The sequence below is a fragment of the Myotis lucifugus genome, unplaced genomic scaffold (assembly GCF_000147115.1).
Source record: "Myotis lucifugus unplaced genomic scaffold, Myoluc2.0 scaffold_471, whole genome shotgun sequence".
In the NCBI taxonomy this organism is placed as follows: Eukaryota; Metazoa; Chordata; class Mammalia; order Chiroptera; family Vespertilionidae; genus Myotis; species Myotis lucifugus.
In genome coordinates, this window is record NW_005871519.1 from 478003 (window position 1) to 495081 (window position 17079).

General features: G+C 46.5%; 1 protein-coding gene across 11 annotated transcripts in view; it reads left to right on the forward strand.

Moving 5' to 3' along the window:
* The window catches only part of LMBR1 (limb development membrane protein 1), a 118807-nt gene that overhangs the window by 48200 nt on the left and 53528 nt on the right, over positions 1–17079 (forward strand). For all 11 annotated transcript variants that reach the window (XM_023744521.1, XM_023744523.1, XM_023744524.1 and 8 more), the window contains 3 exons: positions 14191–14317; positions 14724–14792; positions 16348–16412. In XM_023744521.1, the coding sequence (XP_023600289.1) occupies positions 14191–14317; positions 14724–14792; positions 16348–16412 (261 nt within the window). The remainder of the gene's footprint in view (positions 1–14190; positions 14318–14723; positions 14793–16347; positions 16413–17079) is intronic.

A 17079-nucleotide genomic window follows, 5' to 3' on the forward strand; every position in this document is an offset into this window, starting at 1 on the left:
CTGGCCCTTTATCTGGAACATAGTAGTAACTCAGTTACTTGTTAATTTGGGGCCTTTTTGACCTTTTTCCAGATCTGGAAGGCTTTGTGATCCCTGCTTGAATCAGCTCTGAATTTGTCAATGGGTGGGACCCAGTCTTTTCTTCGGGCCTCTGCTCCCGGGCACACAGCCTGGGCACCTGGGCTCTGGAATGGAGCCCGAGCACTTGGGCTGCTTTTCTGCTGACTTGGCTGTCTTAGGCTCCTTAGGTGTCAGCCTGTGGGAAACCCAGAGCTGTGCAGATGCATTCTGTCGGCTGGAGAGGCGATTGATTTCCTCCAGGTACACAGGCTAGCCCCCGCATTTCCTTTTGTTGTCCTATTAGATGTTATCCAGTCTTGCATCTATTAGCAAATTGATATTAGCATTTCCAATTGTCTAAGTATATCTGGATTCTTCCGATTCTCCTCTGAGGTGGTTTTAATAAAAACTGAGACCATGTGGCTGTGAGGAACAGAGAGAGCCAGGTGCTGGGGGCCCACGTCAGCACACAGCACAGCACTTACTCTGCCGAAGTAGAGAATGTGGGTCCTGCTGTCTGAGAGGTAGGCCAGCATTCACACGTGTAGGGTGGAGCTACCGCGACATCTCACCCCGAACCAGACCCACCGTCCCAAGAGGCAGGAGGTGACAGGACATGCAGGACAAGGGGTCGACATGTAAAGATGAGAGGCACTCTGATGACGACCAGATGTCTGGAAAAGCCAGCACTGCGAGGAGTAGCCGATGCAGTGGACGCACGGAGTTAGTGGACAAGCAGGTTCCAGGGGCTTTACAGCATTCCAGCTAGCATTCCAGCTGATTTTTGGCAGAAGGAATTAAGGCACTCTCATCCTCAATATTGCCAGAAAGGAACGTTCTACAGACTCATTTTGATAGAAAGAAAATGAGGAACAGACAATTTCCAGGACATTTCTACCAGACTTCAAAGAATAGTTAACTCTAACAATTTCATACAAATTTGTCTAGAGACTTGGAGATGGAGCACTCACAGTTTTATGTTATGGGACCAGTGTGATCTTGTTACCGAAAGCAGACAGAGATAGTATGAGAAAGGAGTATGGTGCACCATTCTTTATGAATACTTGTGAATCCCAAAATACTAAGCTGAATCCAGCCATGTATACAAAAGATCATCACAGAAAGTGTATTTCATGTGTGCAAGTTGGTTCACCATAGGAAACCTATGACTGGAATTCATATGAGGAGAGTAAATGCGAATGCAGTCAAGGGATCATGTCCGAAGGGCAGTCACCAGTGAGACTGAACAGCAAGCTGAGAACTCGAGTCTCCTAACCTGATGAAGACACCCACCCTGAGCCTACAAATGACATTGTACTTCATGGTAAAACGTTAAAGTACTTAATTTAAAATTTGGAAGCCAGCGTAAATATTTTTATTTCCAATAATAAATACCACTGTAGTTGAGTTCTTTGCTAGTGCAGTTAGAGAAGAAAAGGAGCCCAGCCGGTGTGGCTCAGTGGTTGAGTGTTGACCCATGAACCAAGAGATTGTGGTTCAATTCTGGGTCATGGCATGTGCCTAGGTTGCGGGCTCAATCCCTAGTGGGGGTGTGTAGGAGGCAGCTGATCGATTGATTGATGTTTCTCTCTCATTAGTGTTTCTAGCTCTCTATCCCTCTCCCTTCATCTCTCCTAAAATCAGTAAAAACATATTAAAAAATAAGCGAAACAACAAATTGATATTTAAAAAAAACAAAAAAGAAGAAGGAAAAATGGAAAGAAACAAACAAAATAGTCATTATTAACAGATGATTTGTCTGTTAAAAAGTCCTATAGAATCTAAAGATAAATTGTTAATTCAAATAGGAAAATTTACTATGGAAGGTGGATATAGAATTAATATAGAAAATCAATAAATAACAGCAACAAATAAAATATAATTAAAAATACATTTTTAATAGCAAGACAGTCCAAGGTATCCTAATATAGAAAAGCCCAGGGTTGTAATGACTGAAGGCTGACCAAACCGGAAGTCCTTCAGTCAGCGCTGGGATGCCCTGGCGACCCAGCACTGATGGCCCAGGGGGCTGAGACCCAGAGAGAGAGGCAGGGTTTGGTCTGCAGCCTCAGTGGCAGCTGTTGATCAGTACTTGCCTCTCTCTTTCTCTCTCTTTCTTTCCGGGCTTCTCCAGCAGCCAGGCCTTTCTTTCTCTCCCTGCCTCCATGGGGGCAGCTGTTCAGCCCCGCCTCTCTGATCAGGCCCAGAGATAGGCCCGGAGATGCTGACTGGCATAGGAACCAACCAATCAGAACCAAATGTGGGTGCTGTGAAGAACCAATGGCTGTCTAGGAGGTGGAGCTTTTGACGCTGATTGGCGTAGGAACTGACCAATCAGAACCAAATGTGGGTGCTGTGAAGAACCAATGGCTGCCTAAAAGACGGAGCTTCTGACACTGACTGGCATAGACACCGACCAATCAGAACCAAATGTGGGTGCTGTGGGGAGCCAATGGCTGCCTAGGAGGCGGAACTTCTGACTCTGACTGGCATAGAAACCGACCAATCAGAACCAAATTGGCCAGCAGAGGAGGGCAGTTGGGGGCGAGATCAGGCCTGCAGGGGAGGGCTGTTGGGGGCAAGATCAGGCCAGCAGGGGAGGGCAGTTGGGGGCAAGCAGGCCGGGAGGGGAGGGCAGTTGGGGGTGAGATCAGGCCGGCAGAGGAGGGCCATTGGGAACGAGATCAGGCTGGCAGGGGAAGGCAGTTAGGGGTGATCAGGCCGGCAGGCAGAGGCAGTTTAAGGGCAATCAGGCAGGCAGGCAAGTGAGCAGTTAAGAGACAGCGGTTCCAGATTGCGAGAGGGATGTCTGACTGCCAGTTTAGGCCCCATCCCACAGGCAATCGGACAATTGGAGAGGGTGCAGGCTGGGCTGAGGGACCGCCCTCCTTCGTGCATGAATTTTGTGCACCGGGCCTCTAGTCTATATCTATCTACACTAATAAAAGAGAAACATGCAAATTGGTGTCACACCACTACCCTTCCCATTGGCTAATCAGGGCGATATGCAAATTAACTGCCAGCCAAGATGGCGGCCGGCAGCCAGGCAGCTTGAAGCGAACAGGAGGCTTGCTTGCTTCAGTGACGGAGGACTCCAACGTTCCCCGCCTGCCGCTGCCGGCCTCTGAGATTGCAGTTTGAAACATTGTTACAAATATAGAAGTTAAACAAAACCCCAGAAACCTGCTTTCAGCCAGCTGGGATCTCAGAGCTGGAGTTGAAACAGTGTTTCGATTATAGAACCCAAACAAACCAGATACCTGCTTTCAGCAGCCGAGGCCTAAGAGCTGGAGCTAAGCCTCAGAGCTAAAGCTGGCCCAGAATAAAAAAAAGAAAAGAAAAAAAGGAGCAGTTGGGAGCTTCAGTCACCCGCCAGCCTGAAAACAGCCCTCAGCCCCTCACCCAGACTGGCCAGGCACCCCAGTGGGGACCCCCACCCTGAAGGGGGTGTGACCAGCTGCAAACAGCCATCATCCCCTCATCCAGGCTGGCCAGGCACCCCAGTGGGGACCCCCACCCTGATCCAGGACACCCTTCAGGGCAAACCAGCTGGCCCCCACCCGTGCACCAGGCCTCTATCCTATATAGTAAAAGGGTAATATGCCTCCCAGCACCGGGATCAGCAGAGCCGCGAGGCCTCCTGGCACCGGGATCAGCATGACAGGGGGCAGCGCCCAAACCCCCTGATCGCCCTGCGGCTCTGTGTGTGACAGGGGGCGGGGCCACAACCTCCCTATCCGCCCTGCTCTGTTCGTGACAGCGGAAGGTGCCCCAACCCCCTGATCAGCCCTGCTCTGTGCCTGATAGGGGGAAGCTCCCCAACCCCCTGATCGCCCTGCGGCTCTGTGTGTGACAGGGTGCGGCGGACCCAACCCCCTGATCGGCCCTGCTCTGTGTGTGACAGGTTGCGGCGCCTCATTCTCCCCCCCCCCCCCCCCCCCGAACGGGCCCTGCTCTGTGTGTGACGGGGTAGAGCCATAACCTCCCCATCGGCCCTGCCCTGAGTGTGACAGTGGCGGCGCCCCAACCCCCTGATCGGCCCTGCTCTGTGGGTGATAGAGGGTGGCGCCCCAACCGCCCCCCACGGGCCCTGCTCTGTGTGTGACGGGGTAGAGCCATAACCTCCCCATCGGCCCTGCCCTGAGTGTGACAGGGTGTGGCGCCCCAACCCCCTGATCCGCCCTGCTCTGTGTGTGACAGGGGGCGGTGCCCCAACTCCCCTATCGGCCCTACTCTGTGAGTGACAGGGGGAGCTCCTCAACCCCCTGATCGGCCCTGCTCTGTGCATGGCAGAGCAGTGTGCTCCTACAGCCAACCTCCCACAGCCGGCTAACCTCCCGTGGCTGGCCAACCTCCTGTGGTCCGTCCCATCCCCTCTCCCCCCCACCCTTGCCAGTCGGCCTGATCGGCCCCGTTGGGGACTGGGCGAGATGGCCTCGATTGGCCCTGATTAATGGCCAGGCCAAGGGACCCCACCCATGCCCAAATTCATTCACCGGGCCTCTAGTGTTGAAATAAATTTAATAAATGATATGTAAAACCTTTATGGAAATATATGAAACCAAAAATCTTATTGAAAGATGTTAAGAAAGACCTAAGTAAATGGATAGATATTTCTATCTTTATGAATTTCTTTTATGATGAACATATCAGTTGTCAAATTATTTTTTAGAATCAGTGCAATTCTAATAAAAATTCCAAGAGGTTACCTTATGGAATGGACCAGCAGGGAGTCAGGTTCTCAGGGAAGAGCAGAGAGCCAAGGCAGCCAGAGCAGCTATGAGGAACATGACAGTGATGAGACTTATCAGCATTAAAAGAGGAGCAAAGGACTTGCATAAACACTTCTCAAAGAAGGTATGCACATGGCCAGTAAGCACATGAAAAGGCCTCGACACCACCAGTCAGGAAAACAAACAAAACAACCAGAAACAACAAATATTGGTGAGGATGTAGAGAAATCAGAACTCCTAAAACAATTTTTTTATTGATTTGAGAAAGAGAGAAAGGTCGATTGGTTGTTCCACTTATTTATGCCTTCATTAGTTGCTTTGTGCATGTGCCCTGACTGGAGGATTGAACCCATAACCTTGATGTATCAGGATGACACTCTAACTAACTGAGCTACCCAGCCAGGGCCAAGAAATACACTGTTGGTAAGAATGTAAAATGGAGGTTGCTCAAAAATTAAGAATAGAATTACCATGTGATTCAGCAATTCCACTTCTGGTTATGTGCCCAGAAAAACTGAAAGCAAGGACTTCACAGATATTTACACACCCATTTTCATGGCAGCGTAATTAACAATAGCCCAAAGATGGAAACAACCAAGTATTCATCAATGCATTATAAATAAAAAAATGTGGTCTGCACATACCGTAGAATCTTACTAAGCCTAAAAAAGGAAGGACAGCACATGCTACAACATGGATGAATCTTAAGGACATTATGGTAAGTGAAATGTCAGATACAATAAGACAAACAAAGTGATTCCACTTATGTGAGGTCCCTCGAGGAATCAAATTCATAGAGACAGAGAGTAGCCTGTGGGGGCCAGGGCTCGGGGGAGAGGGAAGAGAGTGAGTGTTTAAGGGGTGCAGAGTTTCAATTTGGGAAGTTGAGAAAGTTCTGGAGATGATGGTGGTGATGGTTGCACAACAATATGAATGTGTTTAATGGCACTGATCTATACACTTAAACATGGTTAACATGGTAAATTTTATATATATTTTGCCACAATAAAAATGTATATCAATAATGAACATAACAGTTTGAATTGGTGGTTACCTTTGGGCAGGATGGTGTGAAGGTTTCAGTTGGGAGGCCACCTGGGTACCACAGCGGTGGTGGTGATGCTCCTTTAAGTTGGGCGGTATGTCCTCAGGTATTTTACAGCCATACAAGCTACACAATGTACTTTCATTATTTAAAAATAGAAAGAAAAAAAAGGTGATTTATATCTTGGTGATAGGCTCATATTACTCAAACCGGCTGATAGGTAAAGCCAAAATGCCAATTGACTGGTTCTCATTAGAAAACTATGAAATGCTCTCACATGTGTGCACCCCTAATAGCTGTTATTGAGCATGGGAGGGGTTGGGTCGTGTGTGTGTGTGTGTGTGTGCGCGCGCGCGCGCGCGTGCGCGCACGCAAAGGCACATACTCTTCTGTGGTATTTTACAATTCCTAGTGCTTTTTGTGTAAATGCCCTCTTTGCCACATAAGCAGTATGACACTGTTATCTAAATTGCCGTGTGGCATTGCTTTAGATTCTGTCCTGCACCTTCACATCTTGTACACTGGGCTGTAGCAATGTGATGGTACCACCCTGTGATCCTCCTGCTGCAAATTATCGGGGCTGGCGCCTGGTTGTGCCACTTCTGTATGGGAAGTGCCTTGTAGGACTGAGCCTCTGACCCCAGGATGATCTTGCTGTTACGGAAAAGAATGTTCTAGTAGAAGAAGCCTTTGTTTATGTTGTTTGATTTCTTTACTAAAACGGTAGGTTTGTCTTAAGTATGTTTTAAGCATTTCCCTCCTCCCTGTTTCCAGGCCATTTTGTCTTTTGTGTATTTCTGTCGGGGTTGGAGGCTCGGGCCAACCTGCCCAATTGTAACCACCAATTCAAACTGTTATGTTCATTACTGATATACTTTTTTATTGTGGCAAAATATATATAATATACAATTTTATACCTTTCAGGGGATGGTGAAGATTCAGTGACATAAAAAGCAGCTGGCAGCTCTCCACACGGTGGTCCCAGGTCCTCTTGTCCATGAAGCTTTTAACTAGAGACTTGTTGGAACAGAACTAGAGGAAAGACCCCTGGCTGACCATTACCTCGTCTCAGTGTGAGGCCCTATACGGAGAGGTTTTCTTCCAAATTTAGAATTACGTTTCAGATTTTTGATGTAAAGTCCCAGCAGTCTTTTCACAATTCAGTTCTTTCATTTACATGTTGGAAACTTGCCGCATTAATTATTTACCTGCAGTCTGGTGGGTTTTTGTTTTGCTAATATCATGAGAAACTTCTGCCCATGAATTTGAGTACAATGCACATCTTAGTTCAGTGAACTAGTGATGTTAGAGTTTTTATTTTAACTTTGCCTAAAGTTCTTTCTTTCTGTCAAGTTTTAAGAACTTAAGCGCTTCATAGTTTAAATTTTCCCTATCTTGTATAGACTACATTAAGTGAGTATGTATATAATAGCTGCAGGAAATATTGATATTAAAAAACATTTCCCTATAGAATTTCACAAAGCTTTCTATAAAGCTGTTTCTTTTTGCTTGTGACCAAAACTCTGGGTGTCCTGCTCTTACAATGACTTTGAGAGCAAAGAGGGCCATGCTGGACTCTCATGGCTGTGTGTGTGAAGTTCCTTCGCAGTAAAGAGGATTCCCATCTGCCTTTATTTCCTGTCCTTCATAGAGCTTCTATCCATCTTCCCGCCGGCGGCATGCGTGTTTGGTGCGGTCTGCGTGTCATGCTGAGCAAACCCGATCCTCATGTTACTAAGAGACCCTTTTTGTTAGCTGAAAACAATGGCTCGATATTTATTTTAAATGTCCTGTGAGTGCAGAAATGTTCCCAGGCTTTCCTGATGGGTGGAGACATAGTATATAAAGTGGTGTTTACATGCCATCCCAGAGGTCAGGATGTCCAGGCCAAGTTTTGTTTACATGTTCATCACCATAGAAACATATCAGCTTATTGTTAGTGCTTTTGTAAGTACATTGTGCTTTTTACTTTATTGATGTTTGGTACAGAGCAATTAAATGTATGGTTGACCAGCACAAAGATTTCAAGAAGCAATTATAACCATTTTAGTGTTTTAACCTTGCACATTCAGCACTTTTTAAATCTAAAAAGAGATTTACGAGTCTATGTGTATTTAGTTACTAGCTTTTTAAATCTAATTTGAGCTGTTAGTGTTGAGGTATTGTAATTTCCAAAATAATACTGGTATGAGACTATTGTACTTAATTATATAGCTCACTTTTCTTAAACACTCTATGGTATTTCATTGGCAGAAAGTACTTTGTTTCGATGGTGCTCTTTACTAATATACTGAGTGCTTGTAACCCTACGATCTTAATAAAAGGGATGGAGTTTAATTACAATAAGTTAGATTTATGGTTTTGGGGAGGGCTTAGAGTAGGTGTTCATACTGGGGATAAAAATGTCACGAAGTTCATGGCATCCTGGTGCGAGGTGACAGTCGAAGCCTTCACAGTGGTGTGTCGCGGTGCACTGGTGGCGGTAAGTCCCCGTGCTGAGGGCTCTGAGCTGTTCAGCAGACGCCTTGCTTTTCAGATGAACAGTGGAAGCCTCCTCCTTCTCGACAGTGTTTTGGCACTTGGCGTTGGCAGGATGTCTCAGGAAGGTCCTCTGACATCTGGCCCTCTGAGCTCAGCGTATGTCAGAGGGAGTTTATGGGAACCTTCCCCTTGGGGCCTCCTTGCTCCCGATTCGGACTCCTAATGGAAAGATGAGCAGTGGGCATATTTTTTGCTTATATGCTGTCTTGCTGGTGATTAATGGTGGCGATAAAAGCTCTTACAATGCTTTTCATTACTTTGCAGACAGACTCACACACAAAAATTTAAAAACCTCAACACTACACATTGCAAAGCCCATGTAGGCTTTGTGATATTTTTATGATCTCAAGAAAAGTATAGGTAACAGTTGATGTGTTTTGGGTACCTGGATGAGCCAGGCTGAATTAACAAATGGAGCTTATGGTTATTTGTGGTCCCATCACCCTTTTTCTATGTCCTGAAGTGGTTGAAGGTAAAAATCTGCACATTGCATTTAATGAACAAGTTTATGTTTTCTACTAGTTTAGCTATAGCTCATACTTGTGACACTTGGTTGATTTCAAGTTGAGCTGATTTTGTCTCATTTAATCACAAAGGGAATAAAACTAGCAAGAGAGAAACATAATTGTCCTAGCCTCCTAGTGGATTAAGTCAGAATGACAGTTATTTCTTACTACATCGATTATCTTCAATATTTCATGAGCGGCACTCACATTCAGTAACGTGGACACCTGCTCTGTGGCAGCCTTTCCTATGAATGTGTTTGCTCATTTACTCTTTTAAAATGGAGGTTGATAGCTGAAATGGACAGGTTTCCTTTTGTGAGTTATTCACTATCTTTCAAAAGGAATATTAATAAATTTGAAGTAAATTTTTGAAGAGTTTATGATATGCCTGCAGAGGGTTTTTTGTTTCTTAAAATTTTTCGTTTGTTAAATATTTCTTATTTGACCACTTAAGCATGTGAATATATATTTTAGACATTTCTTCTTGGTATTACTAATACATCTATAACGGAAAAGCATCCTCCTGGAGTTATATAGCTTGTATCTTTTTAGAAAGACTGTTGTTCACATATAATTTTTAAAACACACACAAGTTTTTTTTTTGGTGGAGGACTTTGTAAGTATATGTGAACAAATATGTGCCTATTTAATCCTAATATCACTTTCAGGTAGGGTTATATTTAGGTTGCATACTATCTATTTTTCTAAAGGAGAGAATATACTCTTTTTAAAAATAGAAGTGGGAAGTTTCTGAATTTAATAGATTTCCTTTTTTTGACATAAATTCTACTTAAAACTCTATATAGAGCTATAACTTGTTGAATAAGGAGGTAACTGTAACTAAACTGCTTTTCAAAGGATTTAAAATCAAGGTTAAATGTAGAAAAATGACCAGAAAGTGCCTGAGAACACAGAGCGCTTGCATCAGATTTTGTTAGGAGCAGGCTTTTTACAGTCTGCTCCGACCAGCATGGTAGCCATCACCCAGGTGGGACTGTATGAACTTAAACTACTTAAAATGAAATGAAGTTAAAATTCAGCTCTTCCGCCACAGGGGCCACGGTCTGAGCACTCAGGCAGCAGCCGCTGCCTGGGGTCTCCCTCGGCCCAGGGAAGCCGCTGCGCAGCGGACTCTCTGCTGTGGAATTGCATCCCTCCCTCCCCCCACCAGTGGCAGGAGGAGCGAGGTGACTGTAAATGGTAAATGTGTGGCACCTCGCTGGTGGGGGTGGCGCTCACGAGACCGGATATTTCCTCTGTGTCCTTGCGTTCATGCCTCTGTTTCCCAGTTGAGATTGAGAGTGACACGACCCGATTTGCGTTTTGAAAAGATCACATTTGCTCTGAGACGGACGGTGCGCAGTAGGACTGGAAGGAGCAGGTGTGTGCATGGGCAGCCGCAGCAGGAAGGCCTGCAGGGATGGGCCCAGAGCTTCTTGTAGAAACAGCAGCTGGATAAGGGCGCACCTAATGAGGCCTGTGCATGAGGGGGACAGGTTTCCAGGAGGAACGGGGAGTTTGGCTTAGAATTCAGTTGGAGGGACCTGTGAGGCTGGGATTATGCATCTTGGCCTCAATGGTAAGATTTGGACTAAAGACATAAACGCTAGAGTCCTTGGCCAAATGAGGGGACAAGATCACCCAGGGGAGGAGCAGAGCAGTCTGCAGGGAGCACCCTCATCGGAAGGGCACAGTGCCACCTGGGCTGGTCTGCAGGTGCTGGCGAGCCCCGGGGAATTCTGGTGCTGCTGGAGTTTGAGAGGTGCTGGTCCAGCGTATGCAAGCATGAATGTCTAAGGCTGAGCCCTGGGAGAGGACCTTAGCCAGCGAAGGAAATAATGATGGACATGGAGAAACTGAGTGTCGGGGGAGGATGCTGAGGGGATGTGCAGGAGGCCCAGCTCTGTCTCAGTGAGGCAGAAGCATGGGCAGCTGCAGCTGTAAGAAAGTTAGTAGGGGGTGAGATTAGGACCCTGGAGGATGGAGAACATTTAAAAGTCATGAGGGAGTAGCCCTGGCTGATGTGGTACAGTTGGTTGAGCATCATCCTGTGCACCAAAAGGTTGACAATTCAATTCCTGGTCAGGGCACATGCTCTAGTTTCGGGCTTGATCCCCAGTAGGGGGTGTGCAGGAGACAGTGATCAATATTACACTCTCACATCGATGTTTTTCTCTCTCTTCCTCTTGCTCCCCTGGGTGATTGAGGCCAATATGCATATACCTCTTAGCGGTCTCACAGGTACCTTCAACTTAATTCTAAAACCAAACTCACCATTCCTCTCTCTAAAAATCAATAAACTGTTATATTAAAAAATCATGAGGGAGTTGTGAGTCAGCCAGAGATCCATGGAAAGATTGCCAGGTAACACGGGACCCACGTGGGAATGTGGTAGCAAACATTTCTCATGACTGTGTCGTTTCTTTAACAGGTTGAGAAGTCAGGAGGGAGCCATTCATGGACTGAAGTGGGGCTGGAGGAAGCCAAGGGGATGGGAGTACTAGAGTGTGGTTGATGCTGGACTATTAAGGTAGACAGGTTCACCATAGGGTCCAGGCAGGTGAAACAGGCTGGTGGAGGGCTGGGGGGCCTGGGAGTGGGTTAGTGGGTCAGAGAGAGAGAAATGTGGGGGGCAGTGCATGTGTGCGGTTGACCGTAGAATGAGCTGTGTGTCTCTTGGGATAACTGGGAGGTGGTCAGATCCTAAGAAAGATGGGATTGCTTCCTATAGGTCTGTACGTGGAGTGACGAAGATGGGACGTGGGCGTAAGCTGGCCTTAGAAGGTGGTACACATGTAACTCAGAAGCACAAGTGACCGTGAGCTCCCAAGGCCAAACCAGTGACCGAGGCAGGGCGGCTCAGCCGGGCCGGAGCCTTCTCGGCACCATGTCACATATATTAACTCACTTGATCCTGAAACACCCACCAGGCAGGGGCATTACTAATAAACCCATTGACAAAGGGGAAACTGAGGCACACAAGGTTTAGGAATTGCCCGAAGTGGTAGGTGGTCAGCTATGGAACCAGGATTTGCACCCTTGCCGTCTGTGGCTAGAGCTGGGGGGCTGGCCCCCCACTCACTGTCTGCCTCGTAAGTGGACTGAGGATGCTTAAAGGTTAATTCTTTTAAGAAAAAAATAGGAAATTAAAAATAATAGTTTATTCTCATATTACTTATGTCATATCCATCCACTCTAGAAAATACAGAAGAGCACCAAGTATACAAGAAACATAGTTCCCCATGGCTGTAGTTGGAGCGACGGGACAGTCCCTTCTGGCTGACCTCGCAGGGCCTGCTGGTCTCCTGTGCCCAGGGCACCCCTTCCTGCTCCTGCCCAGAGAGGAGCTGCCCCAAGCTGCCCATGGGTTGTCTCAGTCCCTTCATAGCTCAGCTCCCGGTCTGGGTCAGTGGTTGCCAGGGACCCTTCTCCCGCCTGCTTGAGAGTTCACTGCCAGATCCTGGAGTTTCTCATGGCCATAATCCGCCCCGCATGGCCCTGTGCGCTCTCCAGAGCACCTTGTTCGCTTCCCCCCTTGTCACCCAGCTGTCCCGACTGCAGGGGCTCCCAGACTACTGGCCAGTTAGGTGCTATTGTGATGGCTCCTGGGTCAGAGACAGAGGACCTTGCACTCAGGCCTCAGGCACGGGAGCTGCTGGCTCCTGTCAGTGCCCCGACCCCAGCCCAGAGGCCACATGGCTGGGGCTGCTCCCACAGTGGGCCCGTCCCGCCCAGGAGCCCGAGCTTAGGGAACCATACCATTCAAAATGGCTGCAAGCAAACCCTCCACCCTTTGCTCTGTAGGTGACATCACCATTGTCTGCCCTGCTTCAGAGACTCCTGGCTGTCTTCCGAGGCTTCACAGGGGGGGACCCTGGAGCCTCCCCTGACAGCGCACAGGAAAACAAGCTTCACCGCTAAGAAATGCCAGAGGAGCCCTAACTGGTTTGGCTCAATGGATAGTGTTGGCCTGCAGACTAAAGGTCCCAGGTTCGATTCCAGTCAAGGGCATGTACTTTGGTTGCGGACACATCCCCAGTAGGAGGTGTGCAGGAGGCAGCTGATTGATGTTTCTTTCTCATCGATGTTTCTAACTCTCTATCCCTCTCCCTTCCTCTCTGTAAAAAAATCAATAAAATATATTTAAAAAAAAAAAGAAATGGCGAGTCATTTCCTACATGGATCATCATCATCTTAACCTTTATGCTGTACTTGTGGTTACATCATTATAATTGTTTAATATAATAACTAATAGAGGCCCAGTGCCCAGATTTGTGCACCGGTGGGGTCCCTCGGCCTGGCCTGCACCCTCTCACAATCCGGGAGCCTCGGGGGATGTCAGAGAGCCAGTTTTGGCCTGATCCCTGCAGGCCAGGCCAATGGACCCCACTGGTGCACTAATCTGTACACCAGGCTTCTAAGATCTTTGGTTAATCTTTTCCTGCCCTCCCCCCTTCCCTCTGAGATTTATCAGTCTGTTCCATGTTTCCATGCCTGTACGTTGAGCATCTGCCTCCTGGTGGTCAGTGCGCATGAGCTGCAGAGGAGACACCTTTTCTGACCGCTCATCAGTCATTTGGTGACTTTTCAGGAGCATAAGGAAGTTTTTAGTAACTTGGGTAATAAGAATCCAAGAAGGTGATTTAGGGTTTTTCACCTCACTCCTCCCCTCCCCTCCGCATTAACTTTTTGTTTTGCCTTGTCTAGTGGGTTTCAATTTAAAAATATGGTCTCTAGTTTGGCCTTGAGGCCAGTATTGTTTATATTGAAAACAAATGGTGCATAATGACTGTTAGGTCCCAGCCTCATGGAGTAGGGAGAAGGCTCTAATGGGAAGGGGATGCTCTATCTGTATCCCTGGTATAAACCGACCATCTCTGGTCTCTCCTGCCGGGCTAGTCCTCCGCTGCTCACTAGAGGGCGCTGGAGGCCAGGAGCTGCGAGAGGTCCGCTGGCCCAGCGCCTGGACGGGCCTGTTTCCTTGATTAGGATCACAGGTAAAGACTGGGTAATCTGCTTCCTTGGTGTGTGAGGAAAGTAATTAATTGTTTAGGATGATTCTGCAAAATGTTTTGGATCAATAATATTTTTTTGTACTTTCCTCAAAGCTAATGCTATTTTACATAATTTTGGAAAAATCAGTCTCAACATTACAAACTGTAAGCACTTCACGTTTTTTTCTGCTGATAAATAGTAAATTTCCACCCCTTCCCAAGGAATTTTATGCTTTCTATCTATGGCTAGAAACCTACTTGTTCATGAGATGTAATACAATATTAAAATCATGCCTCTACTTACTTTTCAGGGACTCCGAGCCCGAATCTTGGAGACGCTGGTCATGCTCCTGCTCCTGGCGCTGCTGGTCCTGGGGATGGTGTGGGTGGCCTCCGCGCTCGTGGACAAGGACGCGGCGAGCAGGGAGTCTCTGTACGGTGCGCTTGCGGCTTGAACCAGTTTCTCCCATGGAGCCCTGCTCACCACTCACTTTTAAAGCATTGAAATAGTTCTTCGTGTAGTGAGCCCTTGTTCGTTTACAGAAGTAAGAAACCTTTAGAGACATTTAGGAAAGCAATGACTGCTCAGGTGTTACCTGTGTGCAGAGTATCTTTTTGTTGTTAATTGGTTTCTGTTCTTAAAATTCCACGGAGGCTTTTTTTCTCCTTCTAGACAAGTGTTGCAAAGGGGTTATTTTAGGTCTTTTTGTTGTGCTGTTTAGAAATTACATGGTTTAGGTCCAAATAGGCAATTACGATGTTTACTGTACATTAATTCATAGTCAGCCTCTATCTCAATGTACAGTGTTTTGGATTTACTAAAAAACACTGACTTTCTTCACAGATCTCTGGGAGTTCTACCTGCCCTATTTGTACTCTTGTGTATCACTCATGGGATGTTTGCTGCTTCTCTGTAAGTATTTTTCTGACTTAATATTGATCGGAAAAGAGAGTTCTTCTGTGTTCTAGAGAATTATGGGAAATTTTCCGATGACATTCCTTACAGCTTGGAGAGTTTGAAAAAGTTGGCCCTTAACTTTATTTTTTATATTTTTATTGATTTCAGAGAGGGAGAGAGAGATAGAAACATCAATGATGAGAGAGAACCATTGATCGGCTGCCTCCTGCATGCCCCACACCGGGGATTGAGCCCACAACCCAGGCATGTGCTCTGACCTGGAATCAAACCGTGACCTCCTGGTTCATAGGTTGACCTGCAACCAGTGAGCTACGCTGGCCGGGTGGCCCTTAACTTTTTTTATATCAAGGTAAATTTTGATAAACTGAAACCTTGAAATAATAAGACACTTGTGTTGTTCTCTAAGAAAAACTTCTTTCACAGGGTTGGGGTAAAGGGTGGGTGGAGGGGGAGATACACACATGGTTGCACACATGCTCACATACAGAGACACCCCCCCCCCCCAAACACAGACATAGATACACATGTGTACAGGCACAGACACACATTCAGGGACATACACACACACACAGACACAGGCGCACACACAGGTATGCACACAGACACGTGCACATGCTGGCATTCGCACACACAGGCACATGCACACATAGACACACAGGCACACACGCACAGACATGCACATATACACGCATATAGACATAGACATACGCGTGCACATGCACAAACCCTGCACACACAGACACACCCACAGATATGCACACAGACACACATATGCACACAGACATGCACATATTCAAGTGCACGCACATGGCCCCCATACCCTTAACTATTCTGACACTAGACTCTACTTTTGAATGGTAATGATAGAATTGTGTGTGATCAATTACAGTCTTTATTTTAAACTTGCTTAGTTTTACTTAAGACGTCACCACATGTCTCAGGGATATTATAAACAGATAAGTGTAGTTATAAGGATTTAAGATGATAGTTGTCACTTTTAGATACTCTTGTCTGCTTCTCAGTTTCATTAGTGCTTGAAATCAGTCTGTTCTTTAGTTGGTTTTCTTTAGCTTCTTGTAAGTGAAAATGCTTATCATTCAGCTGCTAGAGCAGCAGTTCTCAACCTGTGGGTCGCGACCCCTTTGGGGGTCGAACGACCCTTTCATAGGGGTCGCCTAAATACATCCTGCATATCAGATATTTAATTTACGATTCATAACAGTAGCAAAATTACAGTTATGAAGTAGCAACGAAAATAATTTTATGGTTGGGTCACATCATGAGGAACTGTATTAAAGGGTCATGGCATTAGGAAGGTTGAGAACCACTGTGCTAGAGGCTCGCGTGTCCTCAGTCTTTAGCCATCACCTGTCCCTCGTCAAGTACAGGAAGTGACTCGCCAGCCCTCTTGACCATGCTGAGGAGCCTCCGACAGACACCGCGAGTCTGAAGCGGAGACAGAACTTTCTGAGAGCCAGTCTGATTTAGCGCGGTGTGCAGGCTGGCGGTCTGTGTGCTCGCAGTAAGCGTTGTCTGCCTCTCCCCGCAGTGTGCACCCCGGTCGGCCTGTCTCGCATGTTCGCCGTCATGGGCCAGCTGCTGGTGAAGCCGGCGGTGAGTAGTGGGAACCGTGTTGCATCCCCAGCCTTTGGTTGTGAACGCGCACTCAGACACAGCAGAAGACTATTTCTGTGGGTTTATGATCCAAATTGTGGTTGTTTTAATCCTTTTCATTTTTGGAAACCACATTTGTTTTTGCTTTTAAAATACTAACTATAGGCACTCAGGTAAAAATTCTGTAGAAGTTTTAAGACAAGGTTTACTAATACAGGTATTGTAAGTGTTCGTTACCTTAGATCAAATAATAACTATTATGTTTCAAAATCTTTACATGGGCTCTTTGATTTACAAAGCAGTTATGTTTCTGAAAATTTGCTGCATATTAGATCTTGTCCCTTTAATCTCAGAAGTACTGTATATTCATTTTCAATTAGTACTAACTCTAACAATCTGTCCCTAAGTTTCTTTGGCCTCTAGGTATTTTGTCAAATATTTCATAATATGAAAGCAGTTCTTAGCTGTATCTAGGACATTTGTCACTCAAATCACTCTCATGGATCCTCACTGCCTACAAACTGTAAACTATCAACATGCTACAACACCTTCCACAGTCTCCGCACTGAGTGTACCTGTAGCCGCCACCCTCCTGCACTCCCTGCCCCAAGTGACTTTAACTGTAGACTCGGCGGCCACTGGCTGTGCTCCAGGCGCTGTGCCCAGG